Source organism: Serinus canaria, chromosome 2, assembly GCF_022539315.1.
Source record: "Serinus canaria isolate serCan28SL12 chromosome 2, serCan2020, whole genome shotgun sequence".
NCBI classification, from domain to species: Eukaryota; Metazoa; Chordata; class Aves; order Passeriformes; family Fringillidae; genus Serinus; species Serinus canaria.
The window spans coordinates 127874366-127896257 of record NC_066315.1 but is presented as its reverse complement, the minus strand read 5'-3'; the positions used below and the strand labels follow the sequence as shown (position 1 = coordinate 127896257).

The following is a 21892-nucleotide window of genomic DNA, read 5'->3' as shown; positions in this document are numbered from 1 at the left end:
ACCATGCACTGTTAGAAAATGAACACATGTAACCTGTATCTCCAAACAGGATAAGAAACTACACCTGAAATGTGTAATTTCTTGTGTGTTTGATGGAGCCAGTAACTGAATCATGTAGCTAAACACGTGAAATTTTAACTCTGTACAGCATGTCAACTAATATAACAAACATCAACTACATAAAATATCCACTAGTTTTATCATGAAGGCACTTTTATTTAAAAGCAAAGCAGCATTGAACATAAGATACTGGGCCAGGTCCATATTTGTGACTGTTCATTCTGTATATGTAAAGGAATCAAAAGTCATCTGTACCTGATGAAAGCCTGAGAAAAATGAAAATAAGAAAAAAAGTACACCTCACCATGCCTTCTGCCATCCAGGGTGGATAGCAACATGAAATCTTAACAGGTTGTTGCTGCAAACAGTTTTGTAATTACCACAGTTACTTTAGGATGTATAAACCCAATTATAACAGTTACAGCTAGAATACTTGAAAAATTCAAGAGGTGTATAGCTAGAGAGGTAATACATTGGCAAAATAAGGAGAAAACAATGTTCATAACTGCTTGAAAGCTTAATGCAGTTTTTGGACACTGTTCATCACGTAAGTTTAAGCAAATGTGATTACAATATAACATCTATGCAAATATAATACAGGCATCTATTTAAATATTTAATTTTCTAGCTACTGAAATTGCCCACTTTCAATGGATTTTTTCCCATTCTTTGAAACCGGTCATTTGTTGTCTGGCACTCAAGAATCAGCACTGATTCTTGCTCCTGCTAGAATTCTAAATATATAGCCCTAGTGAAATTTTAGATCCAACATACAAAAGCCTTTAGGTAAAGGGGTTCTTTTTCCCCTTAATAAAAAAACCCCTCTTAGAACAGCTTTGTTATCTCACTTCCTTAGTTGTATCTAATTCATCCTCCTCATCGTCCTCTTCATCATCTTCATCTTCCTCCTCGTCCTCTTCTTCATCTTTTCTTAGCATTCTGCGGGAAATCTGATAAAAATCCAAGAGAAGGGTATCAACTGTTTGTTTTCTGCAAACAAAAAATAATTCTCCATTGGCATTTTCAGCCTAAATGGTTGTAGCGTTTTCCTTTAGGGGAAGGGGTAAGTTGTTTATTTATTAACTCTTCATAATATGCACACCAATGGAAAGACACATGACACAGAATAAAAATACTACAATGATTTCTAAAAGCTAAAAAAATCCATGTAGTCCTTTAGAACTATTATAGGATAGGGAAAATGGTATTTTTTACAAAATTAATGCTAAAAATCAAGAAGATGCAAATCACTTTTCCTGGGTTGGCTGCTGAAGCAGCAGGCTGAAGAGGAGTATTAGGGCCTAATCTTATCTTTAAGACATCAGACCTCATCAGTTAAAAGCTCCAAACAATGTGCTCTAAGCTTTTTACCTTTTTTCCCCCCAGAATTAATTAGACAAACTTAGAATCTTGATTCATAGATGAACTTCTTTCCCTGCCCCTCAGTGCTTGCCTTTACAGTGACTCCTCTTTTTGGTTCATCAAACATTAAAAACAAGTGCCAGCTGCCAAGCTTTCATCTCATTTGACAGATTCTGCAGTCTGTACTTTTTTTTAATGAGGGCTCAATCTGATTCCTATTGAAGACAGATTCTTCACAGACAATGCAACATTTACACTTTAAAGAAGGTTACATGTTTTTTTTCTCTTTCCCCATAAGAAAGAGAACATTGAAGAATACAAGTCATCTGGAATGCTTTTGAAAAATTTCAGGTTCAGTAGTTCTATAAGGGCATCTGCAGCTCTAATTTTGGTCATATTTTCTGTGTCTTCTCACATACAGTGACATAATAAAAACTTCTGCACTGAAGACAGGCTGCCTTTTCTTTTAAGCAGCCCCTTATTTTAAAGGTCCTTAAATGCTCATTAATAAATTAACTCCTGACATGTTATAATTCATACAGCCATGTATGTAATGTTAATTTTTTGTGTGTGCAAAAAGCAAACTGTAGTCACTGAACTTCTGAAAGAAGAAAAATCCTGAAATCTTGTTCACGCTCACCAAGTACATAATTTAGCTCAAAGCAAATAGTTGCTTACAAATTCCTTACACAACAGAAAATGGAGTTAATCATTGGGTGAAGCTGGGTTAACTTGAGCTGAAATGCCTAAAGCAGCAGTCTCTCATTCCGTGAAAGAAGAAAAAGACAATGGCAGTGATCTGTAATTGGAGTTTAAAGAATGCTGCAGATTGAGCCTATTAAGGTATAATGAATTTCACTGGGACAGACTAATTTTCTCAGTTTTTTCCTAGTTCAGAGCATCTGAAATTCTTCAGTAGAACTTGCATCATATTTCTGAAGAAAAGCTCCCTCCTTTCCTGAAATAGGAACTTTATGGCTTCTTTCCAGTCACTACTCAAATACCTCTGACCATGCAGCAATTAACTAAATAGTATGTTATATATTATTGCTGGTGGTTGTAAGATGGCTATCCCTAAGAACCAAACTGGATCAGGGAAGGAAGGTGAGAAAAGAAAATATGCACTTTAAATCCAAGTTATTGTGCCAAAGAACTAAAACATACCACTATTGAAATGTAATTTTTCATAACTTAATGAAACAAAAATATGATAATTTTTGGACCATAAATAATTTTATGTAAAAATTAATTCTATGAGTTGCATGCAGGTGATGACAGTCCTTGCTGTCACTTCCATCTTTCACTGCAGATGCCACTTCAGAAACATGGCAGTTCTCTTCATGTCAGTGCTGGAACATTTGGATGCAGACATTTTCAATAATGGTTAAAATGATACTTTGCTGTCCTACAGAGTGTCAGTGCAAAAGTTTGTTGTTTTTAATGCATGTAGATAAAACTTGTGTAATTAAACCTGATTTAAAATACCTGGAAAAGGTCATTCTGTTTTGCTGTAGTTCTAAAATATAAGCTATACCAATCTGAATTGGTAAATCAAAACATTGAGGATAAATTGCCAAGTGAAGTGTTGTAAAATGAATTGTGAGAAAATTAATCAAGCTCAAGTAGTACTTTAGATTTTTAACATTTAGACAATACAGAAAGTTAGTCCACAGAGCCAGAAATAAATTCAAGGATGGTATGTGATAAATCCTCTGAAAAGACCTGAATTATGTTACTGGCACACTTTATTCCATCTGGTATGCAGTGACTTCTCACACTGTCCCCCGTCTACAGTTTAGTGTTTGTGTGTGTGTGTCTGTCCTCCCTTGCCTCACAGACTTGGGCCGTGTGATTCCGTGAACTGCTTCCCACATCATTTATAATGCTTTACACTGGAAATTGCAAAGTACTACATTACAGACAGTAAAGGATTACTGTGCAGCAGGAAACGAGATGTGTCAAAAATTTCAGAGTGAAAGATCCAGAGAAAAGATAAAACAAGTCACCTGCAGGTTTTTCTGAATACAGCTTTTTTTTTTTTTCCTCAAGAGATGTTTGGTGGTTCCAAAGATTGGAACCCTTAGTGTAATTCTGCACCATGCTATTTACAGAATCAGAAAGGGCTGCCCTTTCTTCACTGCCCTATAGTGACTGCATTAGTAGGGTGTTCCACCCCTTTTTTCTGCCATATGATCCTCCTCTGCAGACACACTGCACAGCCAAGTAAGATGACCTTATTTTGAATTGCACTGCAGTTTCCCGCTAGGTCTAGATGACTTCCTGTTCTTTTCAGTTACGTTAGAGGTTATGAGAACACTAACATCCAAAGTTATAATTAAGAGCAGTCTAGGAAGTGAGAAAGGTTAACCTGCAAATTAGAATGGAGTTCCACTCCACCTCTGGGAGAAATCACAATGTACTCTCAGTTTTCTCGTTTTGTGTTTTTCTCTCATATTTTCTGAAGTAGCTTGAAGATGAAATTTGCTTGAGTGAGAGAAAGGACCGGCAAGTTACTCAGTCAAAATAGTACTTCAGGCACTGAATCACTAGGTTGTATCTCTTCAGATGACAAAATTAATAATTTCAACAGAAGAGCTCAACTGTAATAATTGATCCGTTCTGTGTTTAGAGCAGAGAAGGGGTTAAGTGTGTAAGAAGTCAAGAAAAGTTTTCCTTACTACAATATTAACACCTGATTCTATTCAAAGAAGAAAGGTAAGATACATGCATCTTAAATATGGGTTTGACTTTATCTGAAACACCGGTAAGAATCATTGTACTTACAGGATTACAGTTGCAAGCAATTAAAAATAATGTAACAATTTTTGCAATGTCTGCAAGTTTGCTGCTGTAAAAGTGGCAGAGATATTTGCAAGGTAGCTGGTCCAAAAGGAGTGGCACTGTCTTCAACTGTTTCACTCATTTTTATCATCCTTTTCCTCACCTGCTGTGAATTTTCAGAGTATGAAAGGAGAGGTCTGTTGGTCATGGGTTTGCTCTGCTGCTAGAAGCTATCACTAGTCTGGATTAGGATCTGGTAGAGAGGCCACACTCTAGAATCTGAGTACTAAAAATATCCAAGTACTTAAAGAATGTCACTACTCTTTCAAATAAGCTCCTAGATCTCTTCTCTGCACGATGCCACAGTTTGTTGATGGAAGACCAAGTTCTGCTGGAAATGGCATTTGTGAAAAGTAAGCAACACAGCTTTAAAAGCTCAGGGTTTTTTCCCTTCAATGATAAAGATGCATTATCAAGAGCCTATTATGATATTTATGCCATTGAAAGTTTCTTTACATTTCTGATGGTCCTGAACTGAATGAAGACAGTGGATCCATGTGCATGAGCTAAAAGATTATCTTAAGTAGAGCTTTAATATAGTGATTTAGTATGTAATTTTTTTCTTACCTGTGCTGTTCTCAGTGAAGATTTTGAGGAGCCAGTTCTTTGCAAGGGGGACTTGGAATTTGCACGAACTATGTCTAAGCGAGATTGATAGTCTGGTGGATAAAGTGAGCTCCGAAAAACCTAATCAAATGGAGAAAGCTGTGACTTAGATGCTTGCAAACCAAGAATCACCGCGACTGAAGCTTGCAGAAATGCAGCATTAGAGAATGAAACTTGATATAGAGATGTGCATCAACTGTAGTTTGGACTGATCACTTTTAGCTGAAACAAAGTCCTTGTTAACACATCAACATACTTATGTGGTCAAGGTAAACATTCTTCAGTGCTTTGGGGAAGTTTTCCTTACACAGGGAAAACTGCAATGGTTTCCCACCAACATATGTAGCTGAGTTTCAGGCTAAGCTAGAGGTGTGAACCCCAACAACTCCTTCAGGCTCTCCATTTCTTGCAAAGATGATCACAAGCAAATCCCTGCTGTCAGACACAAATGCATCAGAAAGATGTTACTTGAATTGTAAAGACTCAAGAAAAATTTGGGAAACCTCTTAGATTGTAGGGGAGACCATGACATCCATTATATTTTCAAGTTATTTCAATAACCAATACAGCTATTTGTGCAAGACTTTAAGTCAAGAAGATGGTATATTATGGTCAGTATTTTTATGAAAAATAAATAATTGTCCAATTAACAGAAAATTTAAAATGAGATTAAAAATTTGGTTGTGAAAGACAAAGTACTGACTGCAAAGAGATTTTTGAATTAGTGTCATGTGACATTAAAATTGTGAAATTAAAATACAAAATTGCCATGGCATAGTTTAAATAAAGTAAAATTATCAAGTAGTCTCAAGTATGACTGAAGACTCATGGTTTTTTAAGTCTTGACTCAAGTCACTGAAGACTCATGGTTTTTTAAGTCTTGTGCTAACTTAGTTCTGAGCTATGTCCTAGACAGAATAAAATTATGATGGTAGGATTTACAAAAAAAGACTGAAAATGATCCAACTTTTTTGACAAACCAAACACATACACAACACACACTTCCGGGGTATTAAGTTTAAAGACCCAACATCCAGAAGAACTGCAAGAAGGAATAAAGGACTGAAAAGCCTTTCTTGGGAAAGAGAGAAAGAAAAGAAAGGGTGACTTGAAGCTGGTTACTGCTACAAGGCAAAAACCCCAATGTAGTAAATAGCAAATGTCTCTTAATTCTAAAACAACCTAATAAAAATGATTAAAAGATGAAAACAAACAAAATTCAGGTTAGAGGGAGATCTTTAATGTAGTAGTTAGTCTTTACATCATCTTATCACAGCAGTATAAGACTTTTTCTATGTGCATCTTTAGAACAAGACTCACTGCAGAAGTGTTCTTTAGAAACTGTTTTATGTTTAGCTGAGCTTGGAGTGGCAGGTAATTTTGTGAGTCTCTTTTCTGTGTTTTGTGGGAAAGATTAGATTGCCACTGCAGTTGCTCTCTGTGTTCTCTAAGATTATAAACCTGCATGCTCTTGCTGAAGAAGTGCAAAAAAAAAAGCTTGGTATACATGAGTTTCTTCTGGGAACCTGAAATATTTGTTGCATTTTTCTGTGTAGGACATGTGTAGCCCAACTGTGAAAACTGTTTTTATATAGGAAGTAAACAGAAAAGCAAATCTCAATCACTCTTACCTCCAAATCTTCATTTTCATCAATATTTTGGATATTTTGATAGGCAGCAGTATATATCTCTAAAGCTTTCCCATGGAACAACATTTCAATAGTTATAAATTCAGAAAATATGTTCTGTAAGCAAATGAAAAGAAAGGTTTTCTTAATGCAGTATATTTGCACTTCAAAAAATTACTGTATTCTGTGTTTGGTATTTATATGATATAAATAACTGCATGATACTTAGTACTTTTAAATAGTCAGATTGAATGAATATAAATGAACTTTAGACATTAAAAATAAATTCTGGCTGGGCTATCACTTATGTAATTATTATTTAATAATAAATTCCAAATAAATACTTCAAAAGTAAAGAGGAAATGTATTAGGAATAACAGATCTTACTGAAAAGCCACTTGGTAATCTCCAGTATGTATCCCCAAGATATTGTCTGTCAGAAGTTTTGCTATTTTGAAGATTGTCTTTTACAGTAGGTTGAGGTTAAGTTATCTGTAGATTCTATATCTATAATTTACAAATCTGTGAAATATTAATGAATAACACGAGATTTGCATTTCAGTGAACACTAGAATGTTGCTAATCTTGCCCCCAACTAACTATAGTAATTTTATTATGCAAGATGAAATGTGAACACACATACTTTGATGTCCCTTATCTTCTGTTTCTCAAAATTATCAATGGTTTCCTCTAAGTGCCGAGTTGTTCGAGTAGCATCCATTGTCGCTCTCTGCAGTTCATTTTCAGCCTGGTAAAGTAACACAAAGGTGAAATTAGTCTAGCATTTGATAGACTATTTGCTGTAATTGCCATTATTTAAATAATTATTTAAATAATTGTCCAATTAACAGAAATTTGAGTTTGCAAGACAATACATATCTGTGTTACAGTATTTTAAATCTGTAGCTTAATGAACATATAAAGGTGCCTTCTACACTGTTGTGACTTTGATGTGAAACATGAAGAATGACCAGCTGCAGCCAGTCAGGAAAGTCCCTCTGCCTTGATTCATTTTCTGTAATAATCATGAGATAGTTTTACTGAGCCAGTCCTGACAGCACAGTGACTGGGTTTAGGTACTTAACCCAGCCCAGGCCAGAGTGGTTGGAGAGCAGGAAAGATCACCCCTTGTTTTGGACTGCTGATCAACCTGGTGCATCCAGAAAGATTCTTTTCCAGTACAGTGTGCTGAACCTCATCTTAGTAAATTCTTAAAAATTATTTAAATAGGCAATTATAGCAATAGCTGGAACTAATGTACTTATCTTGAAAATATCTCAATCTTGCAGGCTAGAGTTATTGTAATTTTTAGATTCAAATGCATTTCAGGTATTTTATGTTTTTAATATTTTTGCATTATTAAAATATCTTATAAAAAACATCTTCAACAGGGCACTGGGAAGGGGACACATCCACCAATTATTAACACACAAATCCACAGTTTTTCTTATTTTGTTACTACAAGAAACATTTTAGACAGCTATTTTAATTAGATATAATTATAAACTTTATAGAAACTTCACTACCATTCAATGAAAGATATTGAAACTATTCTGATTAAGTCAAGTCTGAGAACTGTGTACTATTACAAACTAACAATATAAGAGTTCGCACTTGAAATCTACAAGATTTGGCTCTAAACTTCTGTTATTTTCCATACATTATTGGTCAAACATCATACACTAGTGATACTAGCAGGCTCAGTAAGTAAGTATCATCAGAAATGTATTTTGTCATGAGATTTGAAAGTAGTATATGCATCAAGTACTGTATCCTATGATCAAGTTGTAAGGTTCTTCCCATTTCTACAAAACTGCAACTTGAGAGGATTTTTTTTTAATGGAAAAAGACACCACAGGTCCAGTTCTTGTGATCTAGCTTTTAGTGTTACATATACGGAAACCTAAGGAATAAGGCATACTCTATTCACTTCTTTGATTGTAATCTGCTAACCTTATTTTACAGGATTAGCAATTTGAAACTATCTCCTTTCAAAAACAGCCTAAAATCATAGACACAATTCTGCCTTTTCGGGGCAAACAAAATTGGTAATGATCTTTAGTAGTACATAAGGTCACATGTTCATCTCTCTTTCTTGATTTTGCCCAAACCACAGGAGCGAAGAAAAGACATTTTGTATATTTTCAATTACTTCATTCAGTCAGTCTGTAAGTGATGGCAGCTATTATGCATATGCAGGCCTTACACATACAAATACAGTATGTTATTGCTATGGTAATCACATACACCTCCTCAATAAATCTTAGATTGGACATAATTTGTGCACGTATGCTTTGGGAGAGGAATTCTGGTTGTTTTAGAGTGAAGTGTCCCAAGTTGCAGAGCCTGCATAGTTTGGACAGCAGCAGTTTGGTATTTTCTGAACACTCACCTGTGACTGGAAATATTAGTAAAGGAAAAAATGGCAATGTAACAATCAATATTCATGGACGTGTTCATTTCCACTTCTACTTTTAATATACTGTGAACTATTTACCATAGTTATTTCAAAACATCTATATATTTAGTACTATTTTTACGTTGTCTGAAGCCTCTGGCTGTAAGATGTAAAGTTTGTTAGAGCTTTGCTAAAATTCAAGTATCCAGGCCAAAACATTTCAGGACAGCTGTCTGTTTTGGACTGAGAGCTTGGTTATTTATTTTTAAAAGAATAAAATAAAAAGCAGGCAATCTACAGTTTAGCAGACTTCTTCAGGGGAAAAAAAAATCTATTTTGATTTATGGAAGTTTTTTTTAAAAATCTGGTAATGTTTTCCTTTCAAAGCTATGGTAACACACCATTTGTAAGATGGCAGTGAGTACAGATTCTCTGCTATGTGTGGCCAGAGTTGTTCACTGCTGCAACATCACAGTTGCTCAAGAATGAGAGAACTCCTGCAGGAGCCCAGCTGCTGTGCTCTAAAGTGGTAAAGCCTCTCTCAGACCTGAAAGCTGACCTGCATACATCCTCAAAAGCAAATGAACACATTCCTGCTCCTAATACCTTTTTATGTGTTTTAAGCGTCAATCTGACCTTTTTAAGTGTCAATCAATTTAAAAGGCTAATAGGCAGCATTTGGTGCCTTTGCCATGTGCAGAATCAGACTGTACTGAGATTTTGTAACTCTTCAGGCAAAGCCTTAAGTGGAGAAAACAAGTGCTATATACAAGAAGCTAAATCACAGAGGAGTATTTGGGAGAAGCTTAGAAAAGAAACAAGAAGAAATGAACTAGGTGCCAGTGACATACCCATGACATGAAATGAAATGGGAATTAGCTCGAGGGAGAAAAATGGGACCAGTCTCCCTTTGGGGAAAAAACCAGCTTACTGTTATAATTTACTCCCTTAATTCCAACAGAGAACTTTGCAACACAGCTCAAGTTCTAACCCTATGGCTAACAAATGTCTGTCTTTATTACATGAGGAATTCTAATTAGTCATGACTTGATTTCACTTATTTGATTAATATTAAATAGAAATTCTTTGGCAAAGACAAAAATAAAATGTAGTTCTCCTGTGTACACTTTGACCAACGCAGTAACTTTCACTCTTTCTACTGTCTCATGCCCCAGTCACTACAAAGATCCTGAAGATTCTAAAACAGAGTTGGTAAAATCCAACAATGAATAGGACTCCCAAGTCAAACACTAAAATGTAATAAAAATTAAACAGCCCATCATGAACCTAGATCCTATATCATAATATGTAAGCATAAAGGGACTGACATCAGATTGCCTTGATCCCATTTATTTTGGCACTCCCTAGATTCTGATTGCTTCAAAATTTGAAACTTCAATGAGACTTCAATGGAAATTCTAATTCAGTTTGATGGGAGGCTTAATTTCTCCCACTGTGATACAGAATAGTATACTGGGAAGTGTGACTGGTCTTTGGAAAGGAAGAGTAGTCTAGATGAGTATTCTACTAGCAGAATAACAACTTATCCTTTCACGCAGCTGGAGGAAACTCATATCCCATCTAGGTACCAGGAAGCACAATACCCAAAATGGCAGGGAGAAAAACAGTAAATCCACAGAAATAAAAAATAAATTGTCTGATTACACTTACTTTCAAAAACTTCCAAATTCCTGGATGTAATCTATGCCTACCTCTCCTGCATAAACATATCAAATAATTCATACTTTCTTTTCAATTCAAAAGTAACTACTGCTCTGTAGCAGCTGTAACTCTTCATTAAGTTTAAGAAAAGATTCAACATTGGGAACAGTTCCTCTAAGGAGCATTATTGTAATTACTACTTCCTAACATAACAGTTTAATTCCCAAAAAATTCTAAAAATATTTCTCATAGTGACTAGAAACACAGGATACGATAACGTGTAGATCTGATGGATTCCGCTGACGTGTCTTTTCCAGTTGAGATAATTGCTTGGCTTCTCGGCTCTTTGCTGTTAAAGTTGCTCTAAGATCATCCTGGAAATAAAATGTTTTAGACATGTTTGAAATACATCTAGGATAACACAAAATATGCTCTCCTTCATACATGCACTGCCTAGAAAACATGGACAAAACTTCTGCTTCAAATAAAAAACAGATTTTAGAGATCTGTTAATTGATCCAATGAAAGAGAAGTCAGTGGGCACTGAGAGAGTTCAGCACCTTGTGCAACTCCCTATAGCACATGTTATAATTGAAAATGTGGGGAAGGAGAGAAAAAGATATTCACAGCTTTACATAAAAAGTATAGCAGATGGTCACAAGCTGAGATCCCCAAAGCGTTAAGAAGGCAGACTCATTCCTGACTTAGCAATAGAATAAATGTGGTACTTAGAAATAAAAAGCAGCATCAAATAAAATGGCATCATTAAAAAAAAAAAAAACCAAAGCAGGCAGCAGTCAGTACGATGGAGAGTTTATGAAGAAAATGTAACTGCTGTCGCCTGTCCACTGCCAACTGCTGTCACTGCTGACAGTGGAGCTGCTGAAGGGGCTGGAGCAGAAGTCTGATGAGGAGTGGCTGAGGGAACTGGGAGTGTTTAGCCTGGAGGAGGCTCAGGGGGAACCTTATCACTCTCTACAGCCCCCTGAAAGGAGACTGTAGTCAGGTGCGGGTCAGTCTCTTCTCCCAGGCAACCAGTGACAGGATGAGGACATAAAAGCTGCACCAGGGGAGGTTAAATGAAATATTAGGAAATTTTTTCTGCCACAGGAGGGGTGGTCAGGCATTGGAATAGGCTGCCCAGGAAACTGATGGAATCACCATTCTGGAAGTGTTCAAAAAAAGTGTCAATATGGCACTCAGGGACAAAGTTTACTGGTGAACATGGTGGTGCTGAGCTAATGGTTGGACTCAATGATTACAGAGGTCTTTTTCAACCTAAACAATTCTGTGCTACAAGGTACCATAGGAATTCTATGGCTGAAAGGGTTAAACTGCAGATTTATATATATGCATTTAGTAAGGTGTTTAAAACCATTTGAAACAAAATACATCCAAGTAATGATGGAGCTGTAGAAGATAAAACTTAACTGATCTAGAAAAAGCAGAAACTGTTAACAACTGGTTTTGCTCCATTTTCAAAGGAGAAGTAGTATGTACTTCTAGGAAGACCTGAGACAATTTAAGAATGTTCATCTACCAGTTTTCTCAAATTTTTGTTCGCGCTGTAAAACTGTTTTGCAAACTGTTTGACATTCATAGAATGTAAGATTATCAGTCAAGTATTTATCACTCCATTGATGCTGGTATGGAAAAGGACATTAATTTTGATGGTTCCAGTTTAAAGGAGCAGTAATTTAGAACAAGCAGAAATACAGTCTAAAGTCTAACAAAATCTGAGGTACAATTGGGCATGCATTTCAATTGACCTTTCACTTAAAAATACCACTTCCACTTTTATTTACTACTCCAGAATGAGTCAGAGCTATAAGAAACTATCATAGTGGGAAGTTGTCTGTGTCCTTCCTTGGATTTCACAATTTTAATGCTTGTATGTCGCTGTGACAGAAGGATACGCAACTAGGAATATGTCTTTCAGTAAGTTTTGTGATCCTGTGACCAGGTCACTACTCAGTGACAAGCACAAGATTGCCAAGTTTCACAATGCTGTGTGTTCCTTCAATACCGAGGCTGCACAGGAGAACAGGGTCAAAACATGCAATTTCTTCCTTGTTTCTATCCTTACTGTCTGTATGTCCTTGTATATAATTGTCATTTTGCTTCATCTCCAGGGATACAGAGCTGGCTTCTGATAATAAAAACTACTTCATCTTCAGTCCATCAATGCTGGTTTTACTGCTGTTCTTTCAGAAGGGAATTTACACAACCTCTAAGGTCAAAGACTATTGAAAAGGCCTTTATGCTTTTATGAGAACCATGTGGCTACAAGAAAAGCAATAATAGAAATTTTTAAATTGTTTCTTCCAGTTTTAAATTTTAAAGGTAGAGAAAGAGAAAAGAATGTATTTATTTCTGAAAAAACAAAGTTTTCCATCTAATGGTCACAGCTACAGGTTTAATGCTATTTAATGACTGAGCCCTGTTAATAGCACTGACTTTCTAGGCCCATTTAAAACAGTCAATCAGATTTAACACCGTGGCTTCAAAGGCTGCTGACTTTCACACAAAGTGTACTTGAGGGTGCAAAGTTCTAAAGTCACCATTATTAAATTCAGTGGTTTTTTTCTAGCACATAGTAACTTTGGAAATATCTACAGAGACTGAGCTGTTCCCTCCTCTACCTCTGTTTTCTGTAGCAACAGCCACCATGAAACATACTTCTCTTCTAGCTGAAGTGTGACAAAGAATTAGGGCTACTGTGGCCGTAGTGGAGAAGCTGTGTACAAGTTTTGGATGTAAGAAAGTAGGGCACAGTTACATACATATTTTGTCCAAGAAAACGGTGCAGAAAAAAACCAATAAAAATATTAAAAAGCTGAGGAAATTGTAATTTATGGTGAAAGAATCAAGGTGTACATTACCTAACAGAAAAAAAAAAAAAGAAAAATTTGTTTTACTAGCATCTAAATACCTTCATCCAGAAAAAAACCCAGAGCATTACAGAGCTCTTTCATCTCAGTGGAGCATGTAACAAGAACCAAAGATTAGGTGAAGTCTTTCATTTAAAACAAAACATCACAAACATCAACTAACCACTAACTACCACCAACAGTCCTACATTCACCTCCAGTGTCTTTAGACCAAGTTTTGACATGTTTTTGGAAAATATGCTTTAGTTACACTCAAGGAAAAGTGGAATAAGAATAGGCACTGAGATAAAACTACAAAGAATATAAAATTATTCATAGTCCCTCTAGGTTTTAACTATGAATTCAAGTGACACATAAGAACTCTGGTCACCCATCTATTTTCAAATCATACAGAAGTACAGCTATAGTTCATCCACCAGATAATGAGCTGGCAGAGCCTCATCACTGTACTGTTACCTGCTTTAGTCACTGAAGTTATTAAAGCAAATCAATCCTTTCTTCTGCATGTGGATCACCTTGGTTTTATGATGTCCTGTTTTACAGGAAGAAAAGGAACCAGGAACAGAGGTACCAAAAAGCAGAAAAGTGAAGATTGATAAATAGAACAATGAAACAGAAAGAAATCCTCAAATCCTACATTTAAGCTGTGTTACAGGACAAAAATATTGTTTTAGCTTCCACTGAAGCTATTCAGCATCATAAACCAGAACAAGTAAATGAAACAGTTTACTGCATTAGCAGATCAAGGACAACACTACTCTGATTGACCTGGGCCTCTTTAAAGCATTTAGTAGTGCAGGACATTGATGTCTTAGACCACAGGCAAAACACCAGTTGTTTTTAGATAAAGCACAAAAAAACTGCTGCGTACTTCCTGGAACAGATCCAGTAAGTAAGCAGCAGGGAGAACATCCTCTCTATAGAAAGCAGCTACAATGACATACTCTGCCTGATTTTACTTAGTCAGCTAATGTAGTTACAGCTAAAGCAGTCCTAGAACTAGCAGCTTGTGCTAGATTTACATGAGTGACAAAATTTCCTTTGCCACTAAATACGTCCCAGTGATTACAGATGATAACTGAAGACCAGGTAGTTGAAATTTTAACCAAGGTTTATGGTCAACGTGCAAAGGGAAAAAATAACCATTTAATGGCCTACATCTTTAGTGAACTCTATCTTAGTTCAAAGGTAAAGTGGTAAAATAAATGATCTCATCTGTGGTTTAAAAATGCTCACTGTAGCTAAAATAAACATTATGCAATGCTTTCTGGCATTCTGAAAGGCAAAGACCACAGGAAATTCAATTCACTGTTGCAAGCAATGACTTGATTTCAGTTGCTTCTGTCCTCAGCACTACTGGCTATCAGTGGCAGTGCACCTCAAGACAGTCTCTTCAATGCTTTGGAAGCCTCAGGCATTGCTGTAATGTTTTGTGTTTCCTCAGCAACCCTACTGCCACAAACACATGAAACTTGTCTTCCACCCCCAGCATTTATACCCTACAAAGTACCCAGTTCTAGATCTCACAAACTGGTGACCATTAAGATACCAGGTTTTAGGCACTACAGTCTACAGCTCTGCTAAGGACTACTGTGGCTAGTCCTACCCAAGTGCAGAATGCATTTCCTTTGCAGTCGTTTCTCTAACCACCAAGTGAGGTAACTGTGCAGGAAGTCCCAAACACTACTTGATTCTTCACCATATGGAAAAAACCCCACAAAAAAACCCATAGGAAAGCTGCTTGCTTGAGGTGCAGTGCCACCATCTACTCAAATTAATGATGATGAACACACCACAAGATTTTTGTTTCAGTATTTTTGTAAAATACCATCAGTTAATAATAATAATTTAAGCTTTTGATTTATATAATTATGGTACAGATATCTACATCAATTACAGATTTGAGTTTGCAGGATTAAGGTATTCTCTGTATAAGATACAAGTATTATGAAGATCTAATTTTAGTATCTGCTTATTAAATTCCTTGCTCAAGCTTATCTTTCCTAGAGGAAAGAAACTTACAGGTATTTTAAGGGAAGATTTCAAACCCTTATAAACATTGTTTCGAAAATATAGTGAATGAAGAGACCTCAGATTTTTGTGTATCTTCATGTCAACGTGAAGATTTAATGGAGAGGGATCTAGGCACTACCTACTTATCAGGTTCAAATGTGTTTTCTACGTTATGAACTTTAATGCAGAACATAATTCTGAGTTAGAAAAGCTGTTAAAGGCAGCATATTGATGACTAAGAGCCAAAGCAGTAATAATAATAATAGTAATAATATCATCACCATCATCATCAAAATCACAATAATAAATGACATTATTTATAAATAAAAAGTCCTGAATTTACACTACCCAGGGAATTTCATACTAATGCTTTTTCGGAGCATTTGTTTGTGCATGAAGAGTCTTCATATCAAAGCTCTTTCCTCTAACATATATATAGCTTCAGTTCAGATGTCTAATTATATAATTAAGTTAAACTGATTACTGAAATATGAAAAATCAGAACCATTTTCCCCATAAACAAAACGTTTTTAACTGTCCAGTGGCCAGGACACTGAAATGTACCTTGTGAGAAAACACATATTTAACCTACCCTTTTAAGTTTCACTATGGTCCCATAACATTTCAGAGGTTCAACAACCTTGGCTTCCAGCCTGTCAACCTACAAAAAGAAATCACAAGTTGCTAAAATTATCCATATCCATGGTGTGCAGAAATGGGAAACAATTACTTTAATAGTGACTCATCTTATTACAAATTAAATCCATATATGCTGAAAAAATATTAGGATAAGGGTTTTTTAAAATTTTGTACAAACTACAGTCAAGTACATTAACCAAAAAGAAATTTATTTTCTGAAGAGTTCAAGCTGATTTCTTGTGGAATTCCTTTTTTCTTAATTAGATCAGGATAAATGAAACATGGAAAATTATGAATACATCCAGCATTGCATCTTGGAGTTCTGTAGTTTTCTGTCTAAAGATGCTCTACACTTAATGATAAGGTTACAGACTAAGCAATCTTTGCTATCAAATACACTGTGCAGAATGGAACACTTCTTAAAAACAATGGAAACAGCATCACTGGTACTGAGTGCACTAAAAATACCAATACCAGGGTATGTAGAATGCATAAATGCTCTTACAGATGAGTGGTTCTGAATTTTTGTTTCAATTCTCCTAGTCAGAAAAACAGCTACATATGGTCAGACAGGCAATAGGATAAGACCTGCTTGTCAAATCTGACAGAACTGTCTGAGTGGCCCCAGCGTAATCTGCCAATGACTTATGGACCGTGAGCGAGTCCTGTGGCCCATTGCTGCTGCATCCAGATTAGGACAAGGTGCATACCTCTACTGGGAAGGGACAGTTCCCCCTATACTGGCAGTCACCAGTCAGCCAAAATCTAGGCCAGATGAGCAAACACTTCTCCTTGATACCATCTACCAGTGCACTGTCAAACAATTTCACTTGGATTGCCAATAAGGAATAATAATAAGAAATGAGTAAGGAATAGGCCAGTAAGACTCTAAACAACAGACTTAGTACAGATGAACCAAATAAGCTGCCAATCTTACCTACCCTACCACGTGTTGTGGTACCTCACACCTCAGTATTTATTTATCTAGCACTGCAGCTAAAGACCAGAAATTGATAATCCTTACAAGCTAATTTTCTCTTGCCCACTTTGTGGGCATACAGGAAAACTGTTAAGTGACTTCATCAAGTCCAGAAGAAATAAAGCCGAAATAATACATAATATATTTTGTTTTCAGGAGCAAAGGAGAACTTCATTTAAAGACTAAAAGCTTCTCTTTTCCTTTGCTGCTTCTGCCTTTTTTCTTTCACAGGGCAATGTTGGTTTACAGACAGGTATGGCAGCAGGATGAAGCCAAATGTCAAGTTTTTAAAAACACGTTTAAAATCAACAAAAGCATAACTCAAGGTGTTACATATGTACCTCAAAATTACAGGTTCACAGTTTAATGATGAAAACAGAGAGATCATGCAGTCTGAGTTTATGTTCACCTTTGGCCATAATATAAATGCAATAGCAAAGAATAATTTGCTATTACATCAACTGAAGCAGAAGGCTCTACATGTAGCTCAGCTGGAGCCAGACGTATAAGGGCTTATGGAAAATAAAAATCGCAGATGCCCTAAGGTTTCTTATTACTTCTTAAAAATCCCTCCATAAATAGATTGTTAAAGATCCACAATATTCCTTGTATTTCAAACTCTCTGCTTCCCATATCAAATACTTTTAAAAGGTTTTCTTTTTCCACTTGGTTATTATAAAGAGGTGTCTTGCAATGCTCTCCAAAATAAAAACGTCCTCTCTGAAGACATAAAGAATGTCAACTACTTCAGTCTCTTTTTTGAATTATAATGGATCTCAGCTGTTCAGAACTATAAATGGGAATTTTCTATGTTCTACTTAAATAATAGATACATACTCCAAAAACTAGTTTGAGTACATGTGAGTGATTTTTTTTAATTTCAGTATTTGGAATTCTGCATCATAAGTTACAGTTTGACTGGCACCACACATAAATGTGTAAGTGGCATAAACACCTTTCTTTGCACTCTCACTCATCTAGCAGAAATGTGACTATATAGTCACATAGGGTCCAAATCAATTTTCACTTTTAATGTTGAACTACAAACTTAGGAAATCTACAGTGGTCCCTGACCGTACCTCTTCAATACTATTTCTGATAATGCTCAGCAAAAGGAAAATGACTGATTTTGCCTTAGCTGCTGCTAGACAACTCAAGTCACACAACTAAAAAGAATATTTTATTAACTATTAATCATAATCTAAAGTATACCACCAAGAAAAAAAAACTTGCTCTTTTTCAAATACTTCAAGTGTTCATATGGATAGTTTTCCTGACTTCAACAGTACCAATTTTAGGCAGTTTTCCCTGAAGTGATTATGAGTGTAAATGATGAATGCTTTGGCAGCCTACCCTGCTCAGACATTAGTATATTTAGACGTGTTTTCTCCTGTTTCTCTTCTGATTGCAGAGTATATGATTTCCCTTTTAATCACAGATAACTAACTGAAAAGTTCAGATGGCAAACACAACATGTACAGCTTTAATTTTGTACCTCTGCCTGGCGATAATCTTGAAGTCTGGAGAATTCATCTGCAAAGTTTTTCAGTCCAACTTTTAAGTTCGGTGTCTCTGTAGCTGCATATGCATATATTTCATTTACTAGAAGATCTGCTTTGTCTCGTAGTCTGGCAGTTTTACGTACATATCCAGCAAATATTTGGCACAATTCACCAAAATGTTTTTCCACATTTGAAACAGCATCTTGCATTTGTCTAGTCTGATTGTCCCTGGATACCAAAGAAAAATAAGAAAGGCAGAAATGTTTACAACACATACAGAAGAAAAATGATATAATAATACTACTAATAATTTGGATAGTTCATTTCAGTGCAAAGCAGAAATTTATTCTGAGAAAGACAATGTTGTAACTGATGTAATATGTGCTTATTTATGAATGAATAACAAACAAACAAAAAAGCAGATTTACACTTTAAGATCCAATAGATGAAAATCCAAATCACAAAAATCTTCTTGGAAGTTTTCCTCCTGAATTTAAGCAAATGCTCACTATTACTAATGTAACTAGTTATTAACATTAGTGGTAACACCTGCTGTCTCAAACAAGACTTCTGCAAGACCACCCCTTCCTGCTATGGCCTGCAATCTAAACAAGCAAGGCAATGGCTGGAGAAATTAGGCAGTAGAGGACAAACTGCTAAATGTATTAAATGTTCTTTAAATTGCAAACAATTACCAAACTGCACTACAGAGGATAAAAACCACTGAGAATCAAAGAAGAAAGGTGAATGGACACAAGAGGTGAAAATTGTACTAGCACATTCATCACACTATTAAATTACTTTCTTTTAAACTACCTAAATCTAATTAATTTATTTCATCCAATGCCTGTATGTTTCATTATTAATGATTTAGATAACTCATTCTAGTAACTCGCAGATTTCACTTTGTATTTTACTTTCATATTCCTATATTATTTAATGGCCATGTGAACTCATGCCCGTTGTTGATCTGAGTGAATCAGCTGTAAGACAATTAACCTAACAGTACCTGCCAGATACTGGGTCCCAAGAAGTCTCTACGGTCCAACACAAGGTTATTGATGTGAAGTGATAGAATTCTCTGCAAGAGAATTCACCTCTACCACTATCTCGGCAAGGGACAGAAACAAAAACTTCCTTCATATCTGTAAGGTATCCCAATACTGCTGATCAATATTTAAACAGTGACTTTATATCAGGATATATGATCATCAGAAAAATTTGAAGAAATGTGGTACTTTGAGACTAAACAACAATACAATCAATTCAAATGAGGAACACCTTCAGGAAAAGTACTTCATGCCAAAGTTCTGCCAAAACCCAGTTGGGGTGCCTCATGGCAAGCCGTCTGGAAGACTGTTCAAAAGAGATTCCGTTAAGGTTCAAAAAACCCAAGGAAGTTATTCAGTCCTCCAGGACACGCTGGAGCACAGAACCGCTTGAATAGGGAGGGTTTCATCTGGTGAGTAGGCAAGTAAATATTTCATTAAGTACTAATAAAGCTGTTTTTCAAAATTATATTCCCTGACAAGATCTTCAGTAAAAGGTATATATTTCTTATTTTCTTGAAAGATCTTCATGTCAGAAAGTTTTTCCTTCCCGGAGGAAGACGTAATCACCCACTTTACAATTCAGATCTTACAGTACACCCACGCAACCAGTATTTAATTTTGGGACGCGAAACACTACGGTTTCTTATGTGGGAGTGTAAAAGTTTTTATTCCACCCTCATTATCGCGACCGCATAGAACTGTCCACAGAATTATTCGCGAGAGGTCCAAATAAATATCGGCAGCACGTCTTTACTCCATCTCTGCACAGCTCGCTAGGCCTGGAAAAGTTTTGCGGCCTTTACCGGAGGAAGGCAGAGGCGGCCCCATCTCCTCGGGAGGCAGATGCGCTAAGAAGGACCGGGCCGGCATCGCTCCCCGAGCCCCGCGCCTCCCTCGGGCACGCTGCTGGAAGCGGGGTCTCCTCCCCGGCAGCAGCCCGGGGCTCCCCCGGCCCTCCGCGCCCCCGTACCTGGCGTCCAGCCCGCGGCCCAGCAGCATCATGGTGACGATCACGGCGGCGTCCGGCGGGAAGCAGGGAAGGAGGGCGGCGCTCCGCGTGCGCTCCGTTTCCATGGACACCCGGCCGGCCCCGCCCCCCGGCCTGCGGGACGGGCCGCTGCAGCTCTGCGGGCGGGAGGCGCCGTGAGGGGAGCGAGCGATCCCCGAAAAGCAGAGTCCGTGCGGTTGGAAAGGAGCGCTGGGATCGTCGAGTCCAACCTCCGGCCGAGCACCGCCGTGTCAGCCAGAACACGGCACGGGGTGCCGCGTCCGGTCTGTCCTTAAACACCTCCAGGGACGCTGACTCCACCACCTCCCTGGGCGGCCCGTTCCACTGTCTAATCACCCTTTCTGTGAAGAAATTCCTCCTTATGTCCAACATAAACTTCCTCTGGCTCAGCTTAAGATTATGTCTTCTTGTCCTGTAGAAGAGGCCGAGCCTTGCCTGGCTACAGCCTCCTTTCAGGGAGCTGTCCAGGGCGATAAGGTCTCCATGAGCTCCTTTTCTCCAGGCTAAACACCTTCGGCTCCCTCAGCCGCTCCTCACAGGACTTGTGCTCCAGCCCCTTCCCCAGCTCTGTTTCCCTTCTCTGAACAAGCTCCAGCCCCTCAATGTCCTTCCTGAATTGAGGGGCCCAGAACTGGACACAGCACTCGAGGTGTGGCCTCAGCAGTGACCAGAACAGGGGACAATCCTTGCCCTGCTCCCACTGGCCACACTATTGCTGACACAGGCCATGATGCCATTGGCCTTCTTGGCCACCTGGGCACTGCTGGCTCATGCTCAGCCACTGGCAACCAGCCCCCAGGTCCATTCCCACGGGGCAGCTTTTCAGTCCCTCTTCCCCCAGCCTGTAGCACTGCAGGGCATTGTTGTGACCCAAGTGCAGGACCTGGCATTTCGCCTTTTTGAACCTCGTGCAGTCAGTCTTGGCCCATTGATCCAGCCTGTCCAGGTTCTTCTGCAGATCCTTTCAACACTGCTGCCCAGCTTGCTGTCATCTGCAAATTTATTAAGTGTGCATTTGATTCCGTCATCCAGGTCATCATTAAAGATGCTGACTAGGACAGGGATCAATACTGCTCCCTGGGGGACACCAGCAGTGACTGGTGCTCCCCACACATGAGCCTGCCCAAGGCAGGGGCAGGGTCTGTTCAAGGGCAAGTGCAGTGTCAAGGCCTGGGCTGGTACAGGAGCAAAAAGCCAGAAAGCTGAAGCTTTTCCCCTTACCCTAAATAAAAAAAAAATTCAAAAAGGCC

The 21892-nt window shown here is 37.6% G+C and overlaps 1 protein-coding gene across 2 annotated transcripts; it reads right to left on the bottom strand.

Annotated features, from left to right (window-relative positions):
• Positions 1 to 192: 192 nt before the first annotated feature.
• Positions 193 to 20719, bottom strand: CIBAR1 (CBY1 interacting BAR domain containing 1). Of its 2 annotated transcripts, XM_050970532.1 has the most exons (8): positions 20604 to 20719; positions 18575 to 18809; positions 16054 to 16122; positions 10830 to 10931; positions 7141 to 7245; positions 6501 to 6614; positions 4831 to 4950; positions 193 to 1010 (listed from the first exon to the last, which is right to left on the bottom strand). In XM_050970532.1, the coding sequence occupies exons 1-8, from the start codon at positions 20705 to 20707 to the stop codon at positions 900 to 902; spliced, it is 960 nt and encodes a 319-aa protein (XP_050826489.1). In that variant the 5' UTR covers positions 20708 to 20719; the 3' UTR covers positions 193 to 899. The 2 variants fall into 2 exon arrangements, with proteins under 2 accessions (XP_050826489.1, XP_018767509.2); XM_018911964.3 differs by lacking the exon at positions 10830 to 10931.
• Between the last annotated feature and the right edge of the window lie 1173 nt (positions 20720 to 21892).

Excerpts from the sequence above, each read along its gene's own strand:
- CIBAR1 (XM_050970532.1), bottom strand. The coding sequence starts at position 20,707 with ATGGAAACGGAGCGCACGCGGAGCGCCGCCCTCCTTCCCTGCTTCCCG. Across the intron at positions 7,246-10,829 it reads CATCAGATCTACACGTTATC|GCTGAAAATGAACTGCAGAG; the intron begins GTATCCTGTGTT and ends TTACTTTACCAG. Across the intron at positions 4,951-6,500 it reads ATGAAAATGAAGATTTGGAG|GTTTTTCGGAGCTCACTTTA; the intron begins GTAAGAGTGATT and ends CCATTTGATTAG.